Source organism: Halictus rubicundus, chromosome 17 (genome assembly GCF_050948215.1).
Source record: "Halictus rubicundus isolate RS-2024b chromosome 17, iyHalRubi1_principal, whole genome shotgun sequence".
Lineage (NCBI taxonomy): Eukaryota > Metazoa > Arthropoda > Insecta > Hymenoptera > Halictidae > Halictus > Halictus rubicundus.
Window position 1 is genome coordinate 4,687,978 of NC_135165.1, and position 26,533 is coordinate 4,714,510.

Consider the following 26,533-nt stretch of genomic DNA (forward strand, 5'->3'; position numbering starts at 1 on the left):
GGAAAAGACATAACTTGCAAAAAGGTGATCAATAATTTACTCAATGTTTTGCGACGTTTTCGCGTGCACGTAAAATCGGTTCTATGCATGATTGCGCAATGAAATAGCATTTTATGGTGTTAATGAAATCTCATCCTGTCGTGATAAAACTGTGTTACATATCTTTCGACAGTTTTCTATGTATCAATTATTCCCACGCGGTTAATGAATTCGGTTTGCGTAGCCATTTCATGGTTCTAACTCCATTGTCCTTTAAACAATGCTCCTTTGTTGGTGGCTGAACACATTTTCCTCGGCATCGTTTTGAAAACTTTGATTATTTTCTATGCATTCACTTCATATAGAATCGGTTTAATGCTAGCACGTGTTTCATATTTACATCGTAGTAATTATTTTATGTGACAAAAAGATTTTCTGTTTTTGGCCAGTTTCTTCGGGGTATTACGTTTGGCGAAAGCTTTTCGCGAGAGTTCGCACTCGCGAAAATGCAGAAAACACCCTTTAAGCTATGTCCACACTAAAGCAACATCGAGCAACTTTTTATCACTTTTCTCGCCTGAATAAAAGAAGAGGACACCAAGAGACGATAAAAAAGTTGCCCGATGTTCTTTCAATGTACATACAGCTTAAGAGCGACGTCCGCGAGGCTCAGACCAAGTCACCGGGGACTTTGTCGCAAAATTCACGGGACGATGATTGGCTTGGACGTTTTTAGTCACGGGGTCGTCAGCGACGAGTTCGTCGATACGGCGTTCTCTGTGCACGACAAACAGTGACGAGTGGTGTAAGTTCGCGCCGGAAAGTTGACAAAACTTTGTTAGGCAAATGAGCAACTTCAGCTGCGAATGAGAAAACGCGTTTGCGTGCCGATAGACAGAGACGCGTTGTGTCTATTACCGTCGAATGGTCACAACGCCGATGAAACTTTCCAATAAAAGGCGAAGAAATTTTGATGACGCCGCCGGACGACCCGCTGTTTCCTAATTGTTCCCTAACTACCCGGGGACAGTTTAATCGAGCCTAATTGCGCGACGAGACCGTAAGATCGTTCGCTAATCGATAGTGCGCAGGGCTTCGAAATTGCTTCGGGGTCCCTGCGAAAGCATTGCGACATTTTTTCCGCAACAGGAAGAAAAGAGGCGAAATATTTTAATTTTATATTGTTGTTGTCGTTACATGAACATGTTTATGGATACACCATGGATTATAGTACGATCTGCTGGACACTGTCTCTCATAACCTTCATAGATGTTACTTTTGCGATTACAGTGTTTACTCGATATATATGTCGCAAATGCCTGGCCGATAAAAGTCGTAGAAGTATCCCCACTGCCGCGGGGTATACCTAGTGAGGGGCCAAGAAGCTCGAGGAGAGTGTATGGTCGCGTGGATCAAAGAGGTAGTGTCTCCTGTCCGATACATGTCCGTGGCTAGACCCGTGTGTTGGACATGTATCGAGTAAACACTGTATTACTAGACTGTGGATTTTATAAACTGAATAATATAATTTCATTCGGGTGACCATGACCAATTTCTGCGAAAGTAACAAGTGTCAAAAAATTTGGCGAGCACACTGTATACAATGCACGCCAGGGGAATCGCGTTTATCCGACTTAGCCTACTTGCGAGGCGCCTCCTCCACGCCTTTCGCGAACAGACTGGGTAATATCGTTTCCGGAACACGATCGTCTTACTATCGATATATGTTGCATAAGTTTGAATTCGGTTTGCGGTGTGGGTTCGCAACACGACACAAGTGTGTGTGTGTGTGTCTGTAGCACGTCGTAGCATGTCGGGGGTATAACGTGCGTTGAATAGGTGGCATGTTCGCTGGTGAAGGCAAAGCACATCAACAAAACTCCATTAGCATGTTTGCGTCGAAGCAAGTGATAAATAAACGGTGAAGTGTTGCGGTGACGTGTTTATCATTTGACATTTAACATGGCGAAACATTTTGTCCCGACAGATTTCCCGGCTTCGAGTAAAATATTTGAATAATATGTCAGTTTGCCTTAACAATTGAAATGCCGCTGTGAAAATATTCGATTAAAATCGTTGAGAGAGTTGTTTGGGGATTTATGGCATCACGGAAAATGGTAATATTGCAAATATCTCGAGTAGGTGGGTTGAAAATGTGAACTATGTTTACAAAGAAATATTAACCCTTTGCAGACCTTTGTCGCAGCTGAGGCGACATTTAACGGGTGTTTACAAAATTCCGGAATGGAAAGGGTTAATAAAATGACGCGTTGTCCTTTATTAATGCAGTGCCTTTTATGTGAAAATTGTAAAAGAAATTGCAGTAGCATCGCAAATCATTGGAATGCACTCTAATAATTTGAACGACGAAAATTATGACAAGCTTGAGGGTCGTTGAACTCTTCCCGCAAATCAGTGCCGAATTCTCTGTCTTTCATACGGACAATTATAGTGATAGATATTTCTTTGGTCGAATACTGTTTGCTAAGGGTGAGCACTAAAATGTCTCACGGATTAACTGATTAGTACTACATGAATTGAAATAAACTGGAGTAAGATAGAAATTAATTTCCTCCTTTAATAGATCTAATAGATAGAAAATGATAAAACAATATTTTAAAAATCCTGCTCATTTTTATCGTAAAGGTATAAAATTTACAGTCCAAGGATTAGCAAAAGATTTACTCGTTTCGAAAGGGGTGTATTTACTCGTTACAAAGAGGTGTACAAATTAATTCGCAACTCCCACAATTAAACAATTGTAACTTCATTTTGAGTTCAGCCTTTCAATCGCCATATTGGAGTTTCTTGGAGAAGGTGATGGAGATTATTTTGGAAAGTAGAACGCATTGTAATTGCTCTTAACACTTTGTAATTGCTCTTAACACTTTGTAATTGCTCTTAACACTTTGTAATTGCTCTTAACACTTTGTAATTGCTCTTAACACTTTGTAATTGCTCTTAACACTTTGTAATTGCTCTTAACACTTTGAACGCCAAACTAGAAACCCGAAAAATTCCATAAAATCAAAGTAAGTTATTTAATGAAGTAAAAATTGCAAAAAATTAAATGTACGATACTGAGTAATCCTCCAACTTTCTTGCACGTTACAGATCCGAATTAAGTTTAGTACAATGAATATATCAACGTAAAAATTCATTTTAAAACCTGCACAAATAGTTCCGTCAGCCACATATGGTTGACGTGGCGTTCAACGTGTTAAATAATCAGTAAAGCCAAGAAGAACGCCTAGGAATTAATTTACCCTAATATCTAGTGCTTGATTCAACTCGCTGCTGAAACAAAGCAGCAATGAAATAGAACAATGAAAATGCAGAAGGTAAACACGCTGTGGGTCGGTGCTCGTTTCGAAAAAGAAAGAATCGCGCGCATTAGCCGAAGGAGGACAAGATCTCGTAAACGAAGATCCGGGCTGAAGTTGTGTTTCGTCCCATAATTCAGCGTCGAAATCGAGATCGAGGCCACGGAGAGCGACGAACGGACGGCGCGTCGTAGGATGCGATTTCGCAAACAGAACAAAAGAAGATGGCGCGGTGGCGCGAAAATCGGTGGAAATTCGCGTGGAAGATGCGTGCGAGGCGAGCGAAACGGGCACGGCCGTTTCCAGGAAGGTGTAAAAAAGAAAACTGCAGGAACACAACCGGGGCAGAAATAGCTGGTTAATTTTGCATCGGTCCGTGCTATAAACGTACATCATACAGAGGCTCGGTGTCTGTTCATCGTCTGCCCTCCTCTACTTTTTCGCCGCTTTCTCGCTCCGGTTTCTCTCCTTCTCCCCGCCTCTAATAATCGCCGTTAACGCCGCGTCTCGATTTTCTCGGAACGGTTCGACTCCTTTCGTCGATCGAAAATACCCCCCGGGAAAAAATCGTCTTCCTCCCCTTCCCCTCTCCCTTCTCCCCCCCCCCCGGAGAAACCGAACCTCTTCCCGAAGCATAATGCTCTCCCCAAATTGAACGCAGTCTTTGAACTATACGCGTGCAAACCCGAGGTAAACTCGGCTCGTCTATTCCCGCCGCGGAACGTTTTACACGGTGGGGAAAGAAAAATAAAGCTGTGCTTGCTTGAAATAAGCGGCCGGCTTCGTTCGGCCGCTTGTTAAAAGATCACCTGAAGCAATATCCGCGAACATCGTGTTACATTTATTTCCTAGAGCTGCACCATACTCGAGGGCATTTTGCGCGAACATACTCCCGGGACGAGCGTCTGCATTCTTATCTTGGAAACGGACGGCGACGGACACTTAACCGATGCTTTGTTCTTACTTCTTTAACACTCGGTTTGCGGAGCACTAAACGCGACTATTTCACATTACTTTATGATAACGACAAGAACGCGCTGCCCACATTTTTAGCAATATTTTTGAAATTATACACACCCAACGAAATAAATTTGCTAGATAATTTCTCGTGTATGCACCCTTAGAATCTTAACCGTTTGCACTCGGCGCTATTTTCATTCTAAAACGAAATTTTTCTTCCGTCTTAGAATATTTTCATTTTATTCGTACGAAACTGATCCGATTTCCACATATAATATTTAAATGTTTAGTAATCTATTAAATACAAATTTTGTAATATTTTTTGTAATTTCTTTGAAATAATGCCACAACAATTTCTAGTGGTGCTTCAGAGTCACCACTCGAGTGCTAAGGGTTAATAATTGTAAATTAAAAATGTTTCGATACTGTTTGTACTTCGCGACTGTAAGACGCCACTAAAAATTGCTGTATCGTTATTCAAAACATTTTTTATTGTTATTATACTCGTATTGTACGAGTAAATCGCACCATTTTCGTATACATAACACAAAAAAAAAATATATCATACATAGAAGGAAAATATTCTAGGTCGGAAGAAATTTTTCGTTTTGCAGTAATAATAGCTTCCAGTGCAAAGGGTTAACCCTTTGCACTCGAGCGACGCCGATACGGCGCCCGCCAGATTTGAAGTGTCAACTCGAGCGGCGCCGATACGGCGCCCGGCTGATTTGAATCGGATTCAAAATCAAAGAACTTTCGATAGAAATGAGGTAGAGTGATGAAATTTTTTTTTAAATTAAAGCTGAAACTTTGTAGAATAAGGGAAAAATAAGGAGATTATGGTACGAACGTTTTTTAACCTTGAGAAAATTTGTTAAACTTGAACAATTTCAAGAAAATGTGGTTTTTCCAATACAACGCGCGGAAAAATTTTTTTAACATGTTATACACCATTTCCCATAGATTTTTTCACGCTGATTTCAAATTTGGTTTCAAAATTTGTCTACGACGTCAGGATTTTGTAAAAAATAGATTTTTGTGACAAAAACTAATGAAATCATTTCTATCGAAAGTTCTTTGATTTTGAATCCGTTTTCGTCCAAATTGCCCACTGTGTGACGCTGCTGCGGCGTTACAGTCTTTTTTTTTTTTGGGTCATGGAAATTTGCCTCATCAATTCTTACCTTCTCTACAAACAAGAGAAGACTAAAAAAGGGAAAAAGCCACTGAGCCATTTGAAATTTTTAAAAACACTTGTTTAGCAATTGAGAGGAACATATCGCCAGCATCGTGAACAAGCGTCTACGTCGCATTCTGATGACATTAAACTCAATGGAAAGCTGCACATAGTACTTAAAGGGCCGAAAAGGGACTGTAAGGTTTGCGCTGACCGTAATACGCCTGGAGGTAGGCGGAAAGTAACATATTATTGTGATACGTGTCCTGATAAACCTAGGTTGCATCTTAGGCATTGTTTTACGCAATATCATACAAAAACTAAATATAGAGTATAATATTTCTCAAATTTTGTTGTTTTTGATATAAAAATAAATAAATTGGTGAAATTTTATTATTTGTATACGTTTGTTTGTTGATAAATGATTTTAAAGTACTTGTAAAATGTTTCCCTAATTTGGCCGAAATCGTCTCGAGTTGCTGGTTTGCGCAAGCGAAAAAGGCCTCGAGTGCAAAGGGTTAATACCGTTTCGATTGCATGGAATATTTTGACACGATCAGATTCTAGTCCAATTAAATTTTATTTGTCGAGTTAAGAAAGAAATTGGTAATGAACTCTGTCGCTGTAGGAATTAATAGTAAAATGAATGACCCCGTCATGGGATTAAGAAACGTGAGGCAGACGTTACCGATTTTCTGTCTATCGGTACACGTTCCCAGAGCAAATAGGCGACGCGGAGAGGGTTGCATACATTCGATTTCGATGGAAGGAAAAGAGTGCAGGAAACCGGGACTGGGAAACGTGACTTCGAAGGCATGTGTCGAACATCGTCAAACCGGGGAGACAGATCGTGGCAATCTGACATCATCGAATTACGTATCGGCATGAACCGTGGGAGCCGTCGACGCTTCGGAACCAGACGTTGACGGGCGAACGTCGACGCGGACGCATTTAGACGCCCGATTACGTGGAACTCGACGACGTCACGTGGCCGTCAATGTAACGGGCAACGAATTCATTTTCCCTTCGGCCCCCAGGTTTATTTACGGTGGCCCGATTGCTTCCCCTTCGGTCGCGTTTTCTTCTTATCCGTGGTAGATATCCTTCGCGATATTCGGATCTCGTCGAGATCCACTTTCAGGGAAGCTCATCGTAGCGATCGGATCATCGAGGTTCGAGCTACGTGTGCCGGAAGTCGAACTTTCCACCTGTTAACCCTTTGCACTCCGCGCTATTTTCATTCTAAAACTAAATTTTTCTCTTCCGTCTTAGAATATTTTCATTTTATTCATACGAAACTGATTCGATTTCCACATATAATATTTAAATGTTTAGTAATCTATTGAATACAAATTTGGTAATGTAACAAATATTTTGTAATATTTTTTGTAATTTCCTTGAAAAAATGCCACAACAATTTCTAGTGGTGCTCCAGAGTCACCACTCGAGTGCTAAGGGTTAACCCTTTCTACCTGAGTCTTTCCTATTTGAATCTCCTTCTCTATTTTTTTTTAGAAATTGACATCACTTGGCAGAGTATGTGTAATCTAAATCCCGTCTGTTGATATTTTGGGGTGGGATATTTGTGTCGTAGCAAAGGTAAATCGTCGAACTTTTCTCATCTTTTTCAGTGTACGTATTTGTTTACTATGAGATTTTATTTTTATTACGAACAGTTTTTATTGGTTTTTATTGTTTTTATATGTATATTCACGGACAGAGACAGAGTAGAGTAGAGTAGAAAGGGAAATTGTAGTGTCCTTGCCCGTCGCAAGGCTTGCTGAACGGGACTAGTCTGAATGAAGGGTCTTGCCGTGTTATTTATTGCCGTAGTCTTACTACTATGCGAATATAATATATTTCATAATCATGACACATGTCTCGATTTTGTTCCACATTTTCCAGACATCGTGTAATTCATCGTCTTGTATCCTTATCCGTGTACAAATGCGAGCTGCAAAATTCGGTAGACTAAGATAAATAAACGGGACACCAAATTGAAGATCCTCCCTTTGCGAAACAGCGTACCTTAGCGCCAGCGTTCATCCCTTTTCATTTTTGTTTACAGACGTTCCCAGAGAGCAATCCGTCTTTGTTATGCTGAACGGCGAGGAGAGCGAGCTGAGATTCCTGAATATTGTGAGACCGAAGGTGAGAAAAATTCATACCTTTCTTACACAAAGGGCCTAGCCGAATAAGATGGTCAAAACTGCCCTTAGACGTTTTTCAATAATTAATGAACCATTCGAAAGCTGACCAAGAAAAACCCCTCTGAGCCAAATTTCAACCCCCTATCTTGCTCGTGAGGGTAGTTACAGGGTAAATTAGATTTTGAGATTTTCCGTGCATTTTCCGCACTCTGATGCTTCCCAAAATTCTGAAAAAAATGTGACATATTTTGGACCCTAAGGCGGATTTTTGAGAATTTTTTCAGATTTTTTGGATGCAAACTGTGGTCGTAAAAAATGAAAAACCTCAAAAAAATCGGAAAAATGCAGGTTTCTCAAAAATATGAAAACATGCTATTGAGCTGTTTAGTGCCCCAATAAAGTACCATAACAGGCAGTGTCCTCAATTTTTTTTAGATTTTTTGTTGTGGGAAGTCTTTGTCAAAAACAAGAAAAACCGAATTTTTTCGACGTTTCTGCTATTAGGAGGAAAGTTACACTTGTTGATTTTATCGCAAGTATATATTGAGTCATTTTTAACGTTATTACATTGAAACAAGTAAGTGTTTGACCTCAGAAATATGTTTTAAGAGAAAAATAAATTCTATTTCGTGCGATATATACCAGAATGTTCGCAACGTTTACAACATCGCCGGTTGGCCGAGCAGTCAAGGTGTCGGACTACAGAGCGGAAACGCTGTGTTCGAATCCCGTCGAGGGTAAAGTTTTTTTTTCCATACATCATCTTTATTTTTTCAATTTCTTATATAGTTTATTCGTGTGGTTTTAACAATATTTTTTAAATGTTTCTAAAAAATATTGAGGTAACATTTTCAACTAACTTTTATTTATATTACTCCGATTTGACTTCGAATTTAATGATATTATTTTCTTGGATTAGGCAATAAATTAATATTTATATTATTGTGTTCGTCCACGATTTCCGCCAGATATAGAAATTGCTTGAGAATTTTTAAATCTACTTCTGTCATTTCCGGAAAATCCAGAGTATCTACCGAGGATACTGTTTGAAATGGAGTCGTTTTGCAGTTCCAATTATGTCCAATTTTTGGAAAGGTTTCGTTGTCTACTTGTTTGTGTAGAAGCTGGTACTTTTGACCTTGTATACTATACATTGCCTCTACAACCCAATGAATTTTCGTGACTTTTCGGGAATAATTCGACTCTTTCGTCGAAAGTTGAGAACGATTACCTTTTAAAGCAGGCATGAGAACTCTGAAACCAAGACCTGTTAAATGAGATGTAACATCTCGAAAACCTCTGTCGACAATACAAAAGTCTCCCCTCTTCATGATGGTTTTCAATCAAGTAACTATAAACGGAAATACATCCTCATGTACGTTACAATAAAGAGGAATGGCTAAGGCTTATTTGTACCTGATACCTCACTTAAAAAATAGTGGTAGTATGTAGCCCTTTTCTTTCAATTTGACAAAAACCAATACTTTGCTGCGTGTTATTTATTCAGAATTCTTCTCATTTCCTCCCTAATTTATGAAGACGCAAGGCTTAGAAACCAGATTAATGAATTTTAATATTAAGAATGTTAGAGAGGACCGTAATGAAGATCATATACAATTAGAGAATCGAGGAAGTGATAGATACTCTAAAACTATATTTACATATATTTTACTCAAAAATGTTTCTTAAATATTTTTAAAACATTAAAAAATATTTTAAAAATCACATGAATAAACCATGTAATAAAAAATTGAAAAAATAAAGATGATGTATGGAAAAAAAAAACTTTACCCTCGACGGGATTCGAACCCAGCGTTGCCGCTCCGTAGTCCGACACCTTAACTGCTCGGCCAACCGGCAATGTTGTAAACGTTGCGAACATTCTAATATATATCGCACGAAATAGAATTTATTTTTCTCTTAAAACATATTTCTGAGGTCAAACACTTACTTGTTTCAATGTAATGACGTTAAAAATGACTCAATATATACTTGCGATAAAATCAACAAGTGTAACTTTCCTCCTAATAGCAGAAACGTCGAAAAAATTCGGTTTTTCTTGTTTTTGACAAAGACTTCCCACAACAAAAAATCTAAAAAAAATTGAGGACACTGCCTGTTATGGTACTTTATTGGGGCACTAAACAGCTCAATAGCATGTTTTCATATTTTTGAGAAACCTGCATTTTTCCGATTTTTTTGAGGTTTTTCATTTTTTACGACCACAGTTTGCATCCGAAAAATCTGAAAAAATTCTCAAAAATCCGCCTTAGTGTCCAAAATATGTCACATTTTTTTCAGAATTTTGGGAAGCATCAGAGTGCGGAAAATGCACGGAAAAGCTCAAAATCTAATTTACCCTGTAACTACCCTCACGAGCAAGATAGGGGGTTGAAATTTGGCTCAGAGGGGTTTTTCTTGGTCAACTTTCGAATGGTTCATTAATTATTGAAAAACGTCTAAGGGCAGTTTTGACCATCTTATTCGGCTAGGCCCTTTAATATATACAACTCATTATATATCGATTTGTTCGTACGATGCTGCATCCTTCGCGTCCTTTACGTTTGCAGCCTCGAAAACTTTTGTGACTTCCGTGTAATGGTGTTTCAACTAGATTCTGTGTTTCTGTTCTGACAAGTCGGAGATGGAGAACATACATCCGGATGCTTTCGTCGTGATGTATTCCGTGGTCGATCAAGCATCCTTTGAAAAAGCCGAGAAGTACCTAGAACGCTTCCGCGATCAGGATTTTCTGCGTGGAAAATCGGCGATCCTGGTCGGGAACAAGGTGGACCTGGTCCGTACCAGAGTGGTGTCCCGTCAAGGTCTGTAGAAAAAAAAATGAGATGAAAAAATCGGTCACCTTTGGCATTTAGACATTCGCTTTCACAAAAGCGAAAATATTCCCACCCTACAAATGGGAACAACTATTCTAAAAGTGGACCAGACGACTTCAGTTGTTTTGCAAAGCTGAAAGCTTAATTTGTACAATTTTATTCCGAAATAAGAAAATCACTATCCCCTCTTCTTCAACCGAAATACGCCGATAGCCGGTCCTGAGTTATCGCCTTATATCGAAAGAAAACTGTAGTGAAATATCGGCTGGGTCAGAAATGACTCCGGCACAGGCCTAGAACTCGCAGTAGTCCGAGGGGTAATGAAAATTTTAAGAAGATTCATTCGTGAAGAAAATAATAAAAATTGCTGTTTACAACCCTTTATGTCAGCCTTTTAAAATAGCAAATATACAGAGTGTCTCGTAACAATTGATCCACGGGGGAAATGCGATTCTATTTGCAAGAAATAAGTAAAACAGAACGACTGATGCTTGGACGGATTCGCGAGTCCTACCAATCGCAACAAGTAGAATTGGTTAGCCATGATCAGACTTATCCTATTCAACAGCATAAAACTCCGAATTTTCAAACTAAATTTTGCAATTTCCTTCAACTTCTGATCAACTTCTCCTAGAAAATCTGATGTCGTTCGCTCCACTTTTAGAATAGTTACTCGAACTGAAAGGGTGAAACGGTCGCTGATTGAATTTTCCATCGTGTTAGACGGCAAGTGCATGGCGTGCTCCCACCGGGTGAAGTACGCCGAGATCTCGGTTGCTATCAACCACAATGTAGATCATCTTCTGGTCGGGATACTCCACCAGATTCGGCTGAAGAACGCGGACAACGGAGCCGCGAACGGGGCCGCAGGCGGCGGACACTGGTACACGTCCAAAACCATCGTACGTGCCAGTATGAAAGCCAAACGTGTAATTACTTGGTTGTTTGGCAAGGAGGACTCAAAATTAAAAAACTGTGAAAATCTGCACATATTGTAAATTGACCGAGTGGATGTGTCAGTGCGGTGCCTGAAGACCGGGACGGGACCGGGGACGTTTGGCCCCTAGATTCGAAACCAGGGTGTAGGGTTTGAGTCGACGGGGCTTCAGTGTTCGAAACTATATTTCTGTTCGCCCCGGTTGGGTCATTATCTCGAGCGTAATGACCATTACCCAGAAGGCCTTTCGGGACCGCATTGACAGTGTATTGTATGTAAATGAATTGTATGGAAATGTATTGTATGTAAATTGTATATAGATATATTGTAAATATTGTAATATATTGTAAAAACGAGAATAGTTGTTAGAACGTATGTAAGAACGGGGTCAAATTGATCAGACCCCTGGCTTTACAATTGTTATGTATTATTACCAGATTGCGGATCTGTGTGCGAAACAGAAAGCTTCCAAATTAATCGTAAGAAACGCGGGTCGAGTGAAGATAATATTTCTTCTTTAAATAAATTTTGTACATCAAATGTAATAACATTCTCAAGTTCTTCTAACGTCATTACAATTATACATTTTACTTGTTCCTATTACAAACGCATAAAGATCCGCAGTCTACCACCAAAAGGTATTCATTCTCGCCTATCGATCCTCCATCGTCAGGATCTAAAGATATCATCAAGACGATACATTTTCAAAGTAATTCAATTTGAGCGTCATGGTTCGTGTATCCCATCGTAATACCGCAGATCATGTGTAGCGCTATTAAATTACTATTATACTTTTGATACTTTTTTAAATTAACGTGATTGTTAGATTGAATTCTGTTTTTGATTCTGTGATTGAATTCTCGATATATGTCGCCAAGGCCTGGATGATAAACGTCGCGGAATTATCCCCACTTCCGCGGGGTGCCCGAAGCTCGAAGGGCCTCGGAGGAGTGTAAACATAACACACGGCTCGGTTATGTCTTCTGGACGATACAAGACCCATGTTGTTGACATATATCGAGAATTCGGTGTACTTTTTTTTTGTAACGAAGGATCGCGAGAAATCGGGGTACGATCAAAATGCCAATCAAAATGAAACGTGACTAACTCCTCGTCGGGACTCGCGATACTTCGTCGACTGATATATAATAAGCATAAGATTGTATGTACTTGTAAGATTGAATATACATATTTGGTATCTGTCGACTTTTACGATCGAATGATCGAATATTTTATTACATTGTTGTATATTCGGAACCCTGTCCGGTGTATGTCGACAATCACAGATATGCTCTGGTGGAGGTCCAAAACAGAAGAGTCAAAAAAACGAAAGTCGATTCACCCCCTTCTACCCCCAAGTGATTCCCTAATCCTAACCCTAACCCTAACCCTGACCCTAAACCTTTTTTATGAGGAAATGTAACGTAACGCACATAACCCGAAATTAATCACGACTTGGCGTGACGTTTTATAGCGACTGAATTACGGAGAAGAAAATATAAATCTCCAACATGTTCAACATTCACCATTAGTGCATGGTGAATGTCAACATTTACCGGTGTAAGTCGGAAATAAGGGTATTTAGCAAATATTTCGGACATACACCGAGCGACTATTTATGTGAATGTTGACATTCACCGGTGAAAGTCGACATTCTCCAGATTTCGTGGTTTCACTGTAACATATACACTATTCTGCGTGTATTTTCTGCGATCTCTATGTCTGTAATATCCAAATTATGTATACATACAATATACAAACACATATACATGAATGTATACGTACGTACGTACAAATACCGCTCAAACGTTTGGGATCAATTATAATACTTACGATTTATGAAAGGAAATAAAATGAATGATAACGGAACCCGACGTCCTTTGTCCCTGTTTGTATTTTTTAAGCGAATGTTCAGTAGAAAGATACACGATACATCTGACGAAATTAGAATTTAGAAATTGAGAAGTTCGTACAATTTCCTGAACTTGGATCCCCAACTTGGAAATTCAGAAAATTATGGTACTCTTGGGTATATGTAAAGTATTGTAACGGGTCCGTTTCCCGGCGGACCTCGAAACAACGGGTTCCTCGCGGACGGATTTGGCTCGCCGTGCCAGGGTTCGCGACGGGATAACGCGAGGGTTGCGGCGGGACGCGGACGGTCGAGCAAGGGTGATTAACGACACGAGTATTCAAAATGTTCGTCACTGTCCTGGCTTCGCGTTTCGGTGGTCGGAGGTCGCGATTCGGGTCTCGATCGCTCGGCGTTCGGGTCGGCCCTCCAGGTGGTCCAGTACGCAGTGGCGTATTCGGGGTTCGCGGGTCGCGGAAAAATTCGGCACACTCGCGATTACAATTTCGCGGGTATAAATACACTCTCGTGAGTCGTATTCAGCGGGCGGCTTCTCGGCGTCGTAAAAGGACGATTCCGGTCGTGATCGGGCGGTCGGTATCGGCGGCTAGAAATCGGATCGGAACGTACGTCTTTTGGCAAGCGTGGCGGAAAGCCAAAGAGGCCGTTTTCCGGCTGGTCTCTCTCGTCTTCTAGGCGAGGGGGTGCGGTGTGGTACGGTTTGCGGCCGACTTTTCCGGCGTCGTCCTGTATCCGGCGCGACGATATTTCATCATGGCGGGTTCCGGTTCCCGCCAAGATCGGTTCGGTGGTGCGGGGATCGCAGGGGCGCTCGCGGGTGCCGGCGGATCTCGGTATCCGTCGGCCGCGTTCGGCTCGGAACAGGCCTGGCGCAGCCAGGTCTGTTACAGTATCATACAGTATGTATAAATTCCTTTTACCCTTGACCCTTAAAATTATTATGGATGACGAGGCTTTTTCTCAATTTTATTTTATGCTTCTCAAAATCTGAAATGCCTTCGAATGTCAGTTACTTCCGCAGTAAATAATCAGATCAATTTTATAAACAAAAATATCTTCCCCAAAGATTGTTTTCACACGAGAAATTTTAATCGACAGTTTAAGTATTTATGAAACTCCCTGAAAATTATAACCACTGATGTTTCAACAACCTTCAGGGAAATAATTTTTAATTCTACTAATGAATTGAATCGTGAAAGGATTATGATTGATGTTTATAAAATGGCGTGAATGAAATACAGCGCATTATTCACACGGATTGATTATCAAGTTGAAATTAATTTAATACGCATTACAAAGCGGACTATTTCACCGGCAGCCATTGTAATCCACTAATTATTATTAAATACCATATTAATCTTGAAATCAATCAAAGGTAAATTCAATCGAGTGACGTAACAAAAGTGAAGCGTAATTAGATTTTGGTTAACAATTATATTTTTCGTTTACAGGTGACGAATGTACACGGGTTCGAGTTTCAAAGACCTGTATTTCTTCAATGTTATAACGTCCCTCGTAAATCTTATCGCGACGCTTCGTTGATAAGTAAGCGACGCCAGACGCATGCGTCCTGGGCATCGATTATTTTGATTGGTGCCAGATATTGCCAGGCTCCAGTCGTGGCCGCTTGCCACGAAGCAAAACGAATGTCGATTTCTTTGAACCTCGAACCGACTATAAACGATAATAAACGACATTGGTGATACACGCGAAACGTATTTTATTCGACAAGCAGTCGCAACGAAATGTTGGCAAGTGACAGATGACCGGTTCGTCGCGTTTCAACGTTCCGGATCGAGAAGGGTGAATAATTTCGAATTTATACATGTTGAAAAGATTTCGAAGCGAAATTGTGCTCGAAGCAGCTCGGCGTGTTTGCATGTAAGCGAGTTGCGGGTGCGTTGTGCGTGCCCGTGGAATCCGCGCGGTGTGTGTCCGCCTTGATGCGAAAGCTGCTGTTTCTCGTTCTTTTGTTTTTTCGTGCGTGTATGTTTTCTCCCCAGTCGTTCATCAACCGCTATCCGTTACGGTCAGTTATTTGTTTGCAACCAATTGTTCAATAATACATCATCGATTTTGTTACACGCGATCATTAAATTATTTGCAAGTACCTCAAAAGATCATTAAAGTTCATCTCTTTCGTTGAAGCTTTACAAAATTGTGATGTTTCGATATTTTCGATGATTTTTCTAGTTTCGTACAGTTTTGAAATGATCGATGATGATCGAGGAGCAGCATGGCCACCGTAAAACCGTCCACTTGCAAAGAATCCATTCGACGATGGGAAGAAGACAACGAACAAGAGGCCTCCACGGCGACAGAAGTCAGTCTGAGCTTTCAATGGCCTCCCATAGAAAAGATGGACAATGCTTTGGCGAGTTTGACCAACTGCGAGAAACTTTCGTTATCGACGAACATGATCGAGAAGATTGCAGGTGAATATTCTCCCACTATCTTTAGAAAAATTTTAGTATCCTTTTTGCAGGCTCTTTTTATCTTTCCTCTACTCGTATCGATAAATCCTAAACAATTTCGACTAGACTATTCGATTTGTTTACTCAGGTAGCAATTTTCTGCTTCATTCAATCTTAAATTCTGCTTCAAGTATATTTTTGGCGCTAAAATCACCGCCTTTTGCTCGCGAAGTACAGTAACAAGTACAGTGATCAAAATTTGTTCGAAGCAGGTTTGGGTAAATTAGAACAAGAATCCCACAGTGTTATCTAAACAATTATAATGCAAGATAAGTAACATAGTTTGAGTTGAAAGAATTGCAGGTGATGAAATTTTTCGTTTACACGGCGGTAGTAGAATTCTTTAACAAAAATGTCCCTACCTCAGTAAAATGAGAGAATGAAACGGGAATTAAAGAATAGAAATAATGAATGTGGGGCTTCAAGGATATTTTACGGAGGGTTGAATTTTAATTCGTTTTTTCGCAATAAATATTACTCCCGAGATTCACTGTTAAACATTTTACATCCGCAACGAGAAAGCGATTCTCAGTTTGGTCGGAACGGGGGAAAGGGAACGAGGATAATGAATAAGACGGGCGTTCGACAGGACAGATAATAATGCATGCGCAATTCCATTACGAAGCACGATAAATGGACCGCAGATGCTGGCCATCCTAACGTCGCTTTCATCAGAGTCTGGCATCGTTCAGAAACCAATTTACGTTCGTTCTGCGCATCTTCGCTCTTATTGGCTCCCTTCCCAATGCACTACGCATGCGCGGAGCGGACTGATGTGACGCCATGTCCGGCAGCGGCATTCGCAACCAAATACGCGGTGTGTCAAAGTATTTCGAATTTAAATAGCGAAAGGTTCTGGCAATCGTCACTTAAATGACCTGGCCCTCAACCCGACCTCCTATGGCATGCACTTGGGAAGGATGGAATTTCCGCGTCCGAAAATTCCCTCGTTCCCACACACCATGGTCGCTTCATTTACATTTTTCAACTAAAAACGTAAAGAAAGAATTCATTTACATTTTCCGACATTATACAGTTAATTATCGAGGTTGAAAAAATTATATTACTATAGTCCAATCCTTTCTAAATAAAACAAAAAAAAATTTAGCGCAATCGGACAAACAGTTCCTAAGATAAAAATTCGTAAATGAAGCCCATTTTCGCCACTCATTTCCTACCCACTTCTTCTGCCTATTAATCTGTACTTTTGTTCTACCGCGTATATTAATCTCGCAGTCTACAAAGTGGGGACTGAGTAGTGGAGTAGGGAGTCTGAGGAGCTCGCAGCGCCCCCAACGTCTTCCGGGCTGCGCGAAATAGTGCCAGACTCTGATGAACGCGACTTTACTCCCTTGACACGTAACTGTGGCTCAATTAATGTAACTCGATCGCCTGGAAATTCGATTGAACGCAGATCTTGCGCCGTTTCGTATTGCGATCATCCTCTTGAATTCAGGTCGCCTTTATTTTCATTTAACTTGAGCGTTCCGTTTTATCTGGATACAATTCAACGTTAATCGCTTCCTCAGAATCTAATGAAATCATCAAAACTTCCTTTTTAACTTAAACGATCCAAAGGGGCCAATCTTTTAGAACGGTATTCATTATTTTAGTGCTAAGGGCATAGCAAGGCCTTAAATATTTTTTGAAATAGGAAGTGGTGTTAATCTTCATTAGGTTCCAAGAAAACAGCTTGTATAGATTCCTTTAAAACATCCCGTCTAATTAAACTTCTCTCATTTGACACAGGGATCGGAACATTGAAGAACCTGAGGGTCCTATCGCTGGGTCGTAACATAATTAAAGGATTCTCCGGCTTGGAGCCTTTAGGGGACACGTTGGAGGAGCTTTGGATTTCTTACAACCTGATCGAGAAAATAAAGGGAATCAACGCGATGAGAAATCTTCGTGTCCTTTACATGTCGAACAACTTGGTGAGAGACTGGAACGAGTTCAACAGGCTTCAGGAACTCGCGAACCTCCAGGACCTCGTATTCGTTGGTAATCCGCTGTACGAAAGCGTCGAGGTACTTTACAGCTACCTTTTTCATTTGAAAATTGTATAATTTGATTAACTTTTAATATTCGTTCTTTTTAGTTGGAGCAGTGGAGGTCAGAGGTCGCTCGACGCTTACCGACGTTGGAAAAGTTAGACGGCGAGCCGATAATACGAACGGAAGAATGCTGCGCGACTCAAACGCAAAAAGTTGACTGTCCTTCCCAATCGGAAAACAGCTTAATATGATCATACAGCAGTTTTATGGTAATGTTTATTTAATATTCTGTACATTTGTTTTTGGAGTTTCTTTTGTATGATTCTTTATTTGGTCAAGTATGAACCTGTATAGATTTAGTAATATTTTTCGTAATCGTATTGATTTATACTTTGTGAGCATATTACCTTTCAATTTAATCGATGGATCGGAAATTGTATTTATATGACCGTTTTATATCTTTATACAGATTTCAATCTACATCAGGAAGGCGTAAGAATTAACGTTCGGAATTCGTCACCTTTGTGTCCACGGTTGTAATGTATCGTCAATATTCTTCAGTCGACCATTCACGTCGCTCCGCTCCAAAGAATTTGATACGAATAGAAGAAGCTCTCGATGGCTCCGGCTACATTGTTGCGTTCGACATAGACATATTGCGTGCCCATAGGAGGGCCATTTTCATAATACATACGGGGTTAATCTCGCGATTAAACTTCTAAGCGTCCGCTGACCAAAAAGGCTCGGTGAACTCTATTGTCTGGAAACTGTGAATCATTGGCCCCGTCTAATGGATTTTCCTTGGAGAGAAATGAGCTAGTTACTCGAATGATCAGATAATGATGTTCCTCGACGATTCTTCTTCGGTGCATCAGAACGTTGGAATTTTTCGTCGTTGCTTAGATAGAACCTCGAAGATTCTGTCCCGTCGAGTCCTTACAAAATCCTCCTAAATATATTTTCATCTAGATCATGCAAATTGAAAACTTTTCTCTTAATGTATTACCACAGACTTCTACATTTATTTCTACACTTTGTATTCAGTTATTCAGCACATGATTTCGTTTCAAAAAGTACATAACTACATTAGACCCGTTGAGAAATTCAGTAGCATCCGACCGGGTGATAAATAATTTCTGTTCCTCAGAATCAATAGTGTAGGAATCTTGGGAAATGGGGAGATTAATCTCTTTGAAACACTTTACTGAATATTAATATATTTAGAAGAAATAACGCTGACACGATTAACACTCTTTCTCGCAAGGCAGTCGCAACTCTACTCTCTCCGCTCTTCCCGAACATCCACGCTTTATAGTCTTTCACCCCCTTGCATTCGTCTCGCTTGCACTCTGTTTCTTGCATCCGTCGCTTTCATTCTTAGAAATACACAAACTCTCCTATCTCTTAGACCTAAACACTTTTCATTCACGCCTCCTCAGTCACTCGAGTTTTCCAAACATACCGGCGCCGGACCGTCGCAACATGATCCGGTCGCCCGCACGCACGCACGCACAATGAACCATTCATCCCACAAATCTGATGTCGTTCGCTCCACTTTTAGAATAGTTACTCGAACTGAAAGGGTGAAACGGTCGCTGATTGAATTTTCCATCGTGTTAGACGGCAAGTGCATGGCGTGCACCCACCAGGTGAAGTACGCCGAGATCTCCGTAGCCATCAACCACAACGTAGATCACCTTCTGGTCGGGATACTCCACCAGATTCGGCTGAAGAACGCGGACAACGGAGCCGCGAACGGGGCCGCAGGCGGCGGTCACTGGTATACATCAAGAACTGTGGTACGTGCCAGTATGAAAGCCAAGCGTGTGTTCACTTGGTTGTTTGGCAAGGAGGACTCGAAATTAAAAAACTGTGAAAATCTGCACATACTGTAAATTGACCGAGTGGATGTGTCAGTGCGGTGCCTGAAGACCGGGACGGGACCGGGGACGTTTGGCCCCTAGATTCGAAACCAGGGTGTAGGGTTTGAGTCGACGGGGCTTCAGTGTTCGAAACTATATTTCTGTTCGCCCCGGTTGGGTCATTATCTCGAGCGTAATGACCATTACCCAGAAGGCCTTTCGGGACCGCATTGACAGTGTATTGTATGTAAATGAATTGTATGGAAATGTATTGTATGTAAATTATATATAGATATATTGTAAAAACGAGAATAGTTGTTAGAACGTATGTAAGAACGGGGTCAAATTGATCAGACCCCTGGCTTTACAATTGTTATGTATTATTACCAGATTGCGGATCTGTGTGCGAAACAGAAAGCTTCCAAATTAATCGTAAGAAACGCGGGTCGAGTGAAGATAATATTTCTTCTTTAAATAAATTTTGTACATCAAATGTAATAACATTCTCAAGTTCTTCTAACGTCATTACAATTATACATTTTACTTGTTCCTATTACAAACGCATAAAGATCCGCAGTCTACCACCAAAAGGTATTCGTTCTCGCCTATCGATCCTCCATCGTCAGGATCTAAAGATATCATCAAGACGATACATTTTCAAAGTAATTCAATTTGAGCGTCATGGTTCGTGTATCCCATCGTAATACCGCAGATCATGTGTAGCGCTATTAAATTACTATTATACTTTTGATACTTTTTTAAATTAACGTGATTGTTAGGAAGCAAATTTTGGTTTGACGGTTGGTCTGTGAGAGCTTGCGTGAACGTCTCGTTGCAATTGAAAAGCTTTGTACAGAGTGAGCAAGAGTATGAGCATCGTTGATTGATAAACAATTAAAGTTTGGCCAAAAGTTTTTGACACGGATCGGTGGAAAATAGAAGAGAAGAAAATATAAATCTCCAACATGTTCAACATTCACCATTAGTGCATGGTTTCACTGTCGGTGTTTCACTGTAACATATACACTATTCTCCGTGTATTTTCTGCGATCTCTATGTCTGTAATATCCAAATGATGTATATGTTACAGTGAAACACCGAAATCTGGAGAATGTCGACTTTCACCGGGGAATGTCAACATTCACATAGTCGCTTGGTGTATGTCCGAAATATTTGCTAAATACCCTTATTTCTGACTTACACCGGTAAATGTTGACATTCACCATGCACTAATGGTGAATGTTGAACATGTTGGAGATTTATATTTTCTTCTCCGTAATTCAGTCGCCAAAAAACGTCACGCCAAGTCGTGATTAATTTCGGGTTATGTGCGTTACGACGTTACATTTCCTCATAAAAAAGGTTTAGGGTTAGGGTTAGGGTTAGGATTAGGGAATCACTTGGGGGCAGAAGGGGGTGAATCGACTTTCGTTTTTTTGACTCTTCTGTTTTGGACCTGCACCAGAGCATATCTGTGATTGTCGACATACACCGGACAGGGTCCGAATATACATATTTGGTATCTGTCGACTTTTACCGGTGCATGTCAACAGATACCAAATACGTCGGTGAAAGATCGAATATTTTATTACATTGTTGTATATTCGGAACCCTGTCCGGTGTATGTCGACAATCACAGATATGCTCTGGTGGAGGTCCAAAACAGAAGAGTCAAAAAAACGAAAGTCGATTCACCCCCTTCTACCCCCAAGTGATTCCCTAATCCTAACCCTAACCCTAACCCTGACCCTAAACCTTTTTTATGAGGAAATGTAACGTAACGCACATAACCCGAAATTAATCACGACTTGGCGTGACGTTTTATAGCGACTGAATTACGGAGAAGAAAATATAAATCTCCAACATGTTCAACATTCACCATTAGTGCATGGTTTCACTGTCGGTGTTTCACTGTAACATATACACTATTCTCCGTGTATTTTCTGCGATCTCTATGTCTGTAATATCCAAATGATGTATATGTTACAGTGAAACACCGAAATCTGGAGAATGTCGACTTTCACCGGTGAATGTCAACATTCACATAGTCGCTTGGTGTATGTCCGAAATATTTGCTAAATACCCTTATTTCTGACTTACACCGGTAAATGTTGACATTCACCATGCACTAATGCACGATCGATCTCGTACGGTCCTTTGAACCGCGGAATTATTTTTGTTGACACTCCTGGGGTGCAATCGTAATTTCTGATAAGCACCTTATCTTTAACCCTATATTTATTCGGAGCCTTATGTCTTTTATCGAAAATGCGTTTTTGCGACTCCTGATTTTTTCGAATTCGGTTACTAGCTTCTTTTCGGACGCTATTCAAATCACGGGAAATACTTATCTTTCCACTAATCTCCAACATATCACGCAACCCATCTATGACCTCACCACGTTGTCGCATACCAAACAGTAACATGCTTGGACTTTTGTCGGTAGACTTACAAACAGTATTATTACACGCAAATTGAACCTCTCGCAATACATTATACCATACCACACCACGCTCACTCATCAATTTGGCGATCATCGGTAAAATTGTGCGGTTATATCTCTCGACCTGCCCGTTCGCCTGAGGAGAAGCGGTCGCTATCTTAACATGCTGTATATGATATTCTTGTGTGAACTCATTGAATTCGTGAGACATAAAACTACTTCCTCGGTCCGAAACTATGCGCAGCGGTCGACTATAATGCTCGAAATACGATTTTAGACACTTTATGACTTCAGCGGTGTTCTTAGTCTTAGTGGCGTACATTTTTATATATTTGGTGAACGCGTCGATTACAACAAATATATATTTGTAACCCGATTTATGTGCTCTTGAAACAGGAGCTAAATGGTCGATGTGTAGGGTATCGAAAGGTTTATCACCCTTCGGTATACAGTGCAAGGTTCCCTCTAACTTTCCGCAGTTCGGCGTGTATGCGATACATTTCAAACAGCCGCGAATGTGTTTCTCGATCTTGGATTTCATATCTGGAAACCAATAACTATCCGTAATGTTTCGCACCGTTTTTTCAATTCCGACGTGTCCCATCTCATTGTGGTACTTGTACATAATACTTGATTCTAAAGTGCTCGGCACGTAAAACAAAATTCTATCCTGATGCTTCCGGTATACTAGACCGTCTCTCATTTCGTACAATTTATTTTCTGAATTTTCTAATTCCGTACGAATTTTCCCGATAACTTTATCGTCATTTTGGCATAGCGCTAAATTTCTATCGAACGAATTGTCTTCAATCACAAAAACCTGACGACTTAACGTGTCTACATGGAGCATACGCGAACCGGCCCTATGCTCTAGCTCGTAATCGTAATTTTGCATTTCAAGCACCCAACGTGCAATTCGGGGATTCGTCTCTTTTTTATTTAGCGTCAGACTAAGAGCTTGGCAATCCGTAACTATCTTAAACTTTCTTCCTAGTAAATATGTTCGGAAACGTCGGAGAGCAGAAACGATTGCTAGCGTTTCTAACTCAAAACTGTGATAGCGTGATTCAATCTCAGTCGTGCGTTTAGAAAAGTACAACACTGGGTGTAGCTTCTTATCGGCCTTCCTTTGTAACAGGATAGCACCGAACCCGGACGCGCTCGCATCACAGTGCAACTCGGTCTCGTCTTGTGGAGAATAAATACTTAATATCGGCGCGCTTAACAATCGATTCTTAAGCGTCTCGAACGCTTGTTTTTCTTTTTCGGCAAACTGAAACTTTGCATCCTTCCTCGTAAGATCGTATAGGGGCTTCGCGAGGATGGAGAAACCCTCAATAAATTTCCGAAAGTATGAACTCAAGCCCAAAAATCCCTGCACCTCTCGAACGTTTCGCGGAAATGGGAATTTTTTTACCGCCTCGAGGCCTCGTTCTGTCGGCCTGATTCCTTCGCTTGTTACCGTGTAACCCAAATAATCGAGTTTTGTTTGGAGAAATCTGCATTTATCTAACCGTAAATTCAAAAGATTCACTGTCAGTAGTTTAAATACTTTTCCAAGGACTTCTAAATGGTGCTCTATAGTCTCGGTCGCGATGAGAAAATCATCCAAATAAACAGATATTTCGCCGTCGTTGATTAGTTCTTTAAAGATTTCAGTGACGTAGCGTTGGAATTTAAGAGGCGCGCCCTTTAACCCGAATGGCATCCTCGTGTATTCGTATTGCCCGGAAGGTGTTACAAAAGATGTAAATTTAATCGAGTCTTCGTGCATCTTGACATGGAAAAATCTATCCTTTAAATCGAGGGTGGTAAAATACTTTTTCCCTTCCAGCAAATCTAATTGGTCTTCGATTAATGGCAGCGGAAAGTTATCGCGGATCGTGATTTTATTCAATGTACGGAAATCTACACACATTCTAATTTCCCCGTTCTTTTTCTTCGTTAGAACGATAGGAGACGCGTACTCGGATGTGCTCTCCCTAATTATCCCTTTTTCCAATAATCCATCGAGGATACCACGCAATTTGTTTTTCTCGTCATACGATAATCTACGAGGTGAAAATGAAAAGGGTTTGTCGCTCGTAAGTGTTAATTTCATTGTGTTTTCTACACTTGGCTCCACAGGTCTTTGTGCGTTAATGTACATTTTACTAAATAACTCCCGCGCTCGTGTCTTTACTTCATTAGAAAGGTTCTCGTCAAAACGCATGTCATCGGCGCTGATGCACGTATTACCCTGATCTACCTCAATGTTCATAATATCGGCTATATCATCGCGTTCTACTGTTTCCTCTCTACTCAACGATAAGTTGGCAATTTTCATGAAATCGCGTCCTAAAACTAAAGAGTTTTTCATCGTTTCGTCTGGTACAACTCTCAACATAACGCAATATTTTTCCGTGTCGTAAATAATTGTGGCTTGCGTCTTTCCTAACACGTTCAAGTCGCTACCGTTAATCCCGTGAAACCTATCTGAAACGCGATCGGCTGTAAAACATGTTCTCGGAACGCAATTCTCTTTAACAAAAGAAATCGGACTTCCCGAATCGATAAGTGCGTTTACTTTTGAACTGAAACTACCGCACTCGCTACTTATCTGTATTTCTACCGCTCGCCGAAAATCATCGCCTTCTTTTCGCCCGCGCGCGATGTAGTTGACGTCGTTCCTCGTTGTCTGTGCGTTGCATTGATTCGCTCGATGACCCATCTTTCCGCACGTGAAACAGGATCCCCTCTCTCTCACTGGTCTCGTACATTCGGCTGAGAAGTGACCTGGCTTGTTGCAATTGAAGCATCTCCGCCCGGTGCTCGCTGATCCTAGTCCCTCCTTCGGCGATGGTCTTCGTATGGGTGGTCTACCAGACCCATCTGATGACACGACTTTTCCGGACAGCGAAACTCCCTCCGAAAGTCGTAGTCTTCCCGCCGGCAACTTTACGTTCGTGAAAGCCGTCAGTATTTCGTCCACGGACTCATAACGCTGTACCTTTCCTGTATTTGCAACTCCCTATTCGGTATACCATCGACGACGTAGCTGAATAATTCTGTTTCCGAAACAGGTACTCGATTTGCAAGGATTGTCTTATCGTGCACATAATCGGTGAAAGATTCTTCCACGCCCCACTTCTCCTCGCTTCAAGCTCACGTCTCAAACATAATGGATCCGGTCGTTGCCCGTACAGTCTCTTCAACTCTCTCAAAAGCTCGTGGGCAGTTAAGTCTACGCAGTCTATTCTTGAGTGATACCACTTCAATGCACGACCTGTCAATCTGCTACACACTAAAGCTTTCGCTTGGTGGTTGTCCAACTCGTACGTCGACAGGAGTCCTCTCACCTGTTTCTCCCACCGACCAAAGTCGTTACTGCTTCCACTAAATTCACCCACTATGTCTTTTAACTCTTGCCACTTTTTCACTCTCGTCCATCCAGATGGGATTGTTTCCGAGCTTGGCGTCTCCCGTAATAACGCCAATTCTCTCCTAAGCAGCTCATTCTCCCGAGCGATAACATCTCGTTCTCTTCTTAAAACGTCTAATTCACGGATGGTTATCTCGTCCAGCCCTCTCGTATCGGGTTGGTTTTGAGTCTCGTTGGTCGACCCCGGCAGCGGTTCTGTGTCGACCTCTGTCATGGCTAATTCTTCCGCTGTGACATTAGCATTCAGTAACCGTTTTAACAGCTCGGCTTTCGTACCGGTCGATTGCAAATTCTTGGTTTTCAGCTTCTCCTTCAGTTCCGACACCGTAAGGGAACAATTCATTTTTTAATCGGAATGCACACTTCACACAAACGTCCGTCACGTAACTTAAACTTCGACCGACAAGACCGACAAGAAATTGCAAAACGGTTGCCTCGATCCCACTTCTGAATTTGTAAGGAATTTAAACAGACGTAAAACATTAAATCATTTATTAACAACGCGTCTTTCTCCGGTGTCCGACCTGACGAGACTGCTCGTCCTTTTATCGTCTCGTTCGTTTTTCGTTTTTCGACGTTCGTTTTATCAATAATTTGAACATATGAGTATTTGCATGAACAATATATACAGTGACGGATTAAATCTTAGCTTACATATATGACCGTTTTATATCTTTATACCGATTTCATCTACATCAGGAAGGCGTAAGAATTAACATTACTAAATTGCGCGTTCACGGTGCATATAGAATAGGTACTTTTTTTGATACGTAAAAGCAGGCTTTATAAATGTCATATTCAATATTTAAATCGAAGCATCGTGTATGGTTTGTTCTTGTCAAATCATATTATACACCCGTAGTAAAAAAGAAGTATATGGAATATTCAGTTGTTGCTAATACTAATATTCCGAAATAGTTTTCAGTGGATTTTTCCACTGTCTTCGTGCCGTTGCAATCGCCTGTACTCTACCTTCGACATGCATGCAAACGCGGCCCACATACACGAAATATTTTAGTTCTATTTTGTTCTATTTTATATGTACACCTTTAAAATTGTAATTTATTTGATGAAAAATACAGAATATTAGTTACAACAGTTAA

At 40.8% G+C, this 26,533-nt stretch overlaps 2 protein-coding genes across 9 annotated transcripts in view; both read left to right on the forward strand.

Moving 5' to 3' along the window:
* Positions 1-20,893, forward strand: part of Rgk3 (Rad, Gem/Kir family member 3) — a 189,052-nt gene extending 168,159 nt beyond the window's left edge. For 3 of the 5 annotated variants that reach the window (XM_076802691.1, XM_076802690.1, XM_076802694.1), the window contains exons 5-7: positions 7,508-7,590; positions 10,228-10,414; positions 11,150-11,424. In XM_076802691.1, the coding sequence (XP_076658806.1) occupies positions 7,508-7,590; positions 10,228-10,414; positions 11,150-11,424 (545 nt within the window). Of the gene's footprint in view, positions 1-7,507; positions 7,591-10,227; positions 10,415-11,149; positions 11,425-19,324 lie in introns of those variants that run through there. The other 2 variants (XM_076802692.1, XM_076802693.1) reach the window with 2 other exon arrangements.
* LOC143362482 (dynein axonemal light chain 1) lies at positions 14,672-19,303 on the forward strand. Of its 4 annotated transcripts, XM_076802700.1 has the most exons (5): positions 14,672-15,039; positions 15,430-15,671; positions 17,460-17,737; positions 17,809-17,973; positions 18,174-19,303. In XM_076802700.1, the coding sequence occupies exons 2-4, from the start codon at positions 15,473-15,475 to the stop codon at positions 17,953-17,955; spliced, it is 624 nt and encodes a 207-aa protein (XP_076658815.1). In that variant the 5' UTR covers positions 14,672-15,039; positions 15,430-15,472; the 3' UTR covers positions 17,956-17,973; positions 18,174-19,303. The 4 variants fall into 4 exon arrangements, with proteins under 4 accessions (XP_076658815.1, XP_076658814.1, XP_076658818.1 ...); XM_076802699.1 differs by lacking the exon at positions 18,174-19,303 and having other exon boundaries at positions 14,673-15,039; positions 17,809-18,165; XM_076802703.1 differs by lacking the exons at positions 14,672-15,039; positions 18,174-19,303 and adding an exon at positions 15,191-15,265 and having other exon boundaries at positions 17,809-18,165.
* Positions 20,894-26,533: the final 5,640 nt, after the last annotated feature.

Bases quoted from the DNA above. Each gene is read 5' to 3' on its own strand.
- LOC143362482 (XM_076802700.1), top strand. From the start codon at position 15,473: ATGGCCACCGTAAAACCGTCCACTTGCAAAGAATCCATTCGACGATGG. The intron at 15,672-17,459 runs GTGAATATTCTC...CATTTGACACAG, and splicing joins CATGATCGAGAAGATTGCAG to GGATCGGAACATTGAAGAAC. The intron at 17,738-17,808 runs GTACTTTACAGC...CGTTCTTTTTAG, and splicing joins CGCTGTACGAAAGCGTCGAG to TTGGAGCAGTGGAGGTCAGA.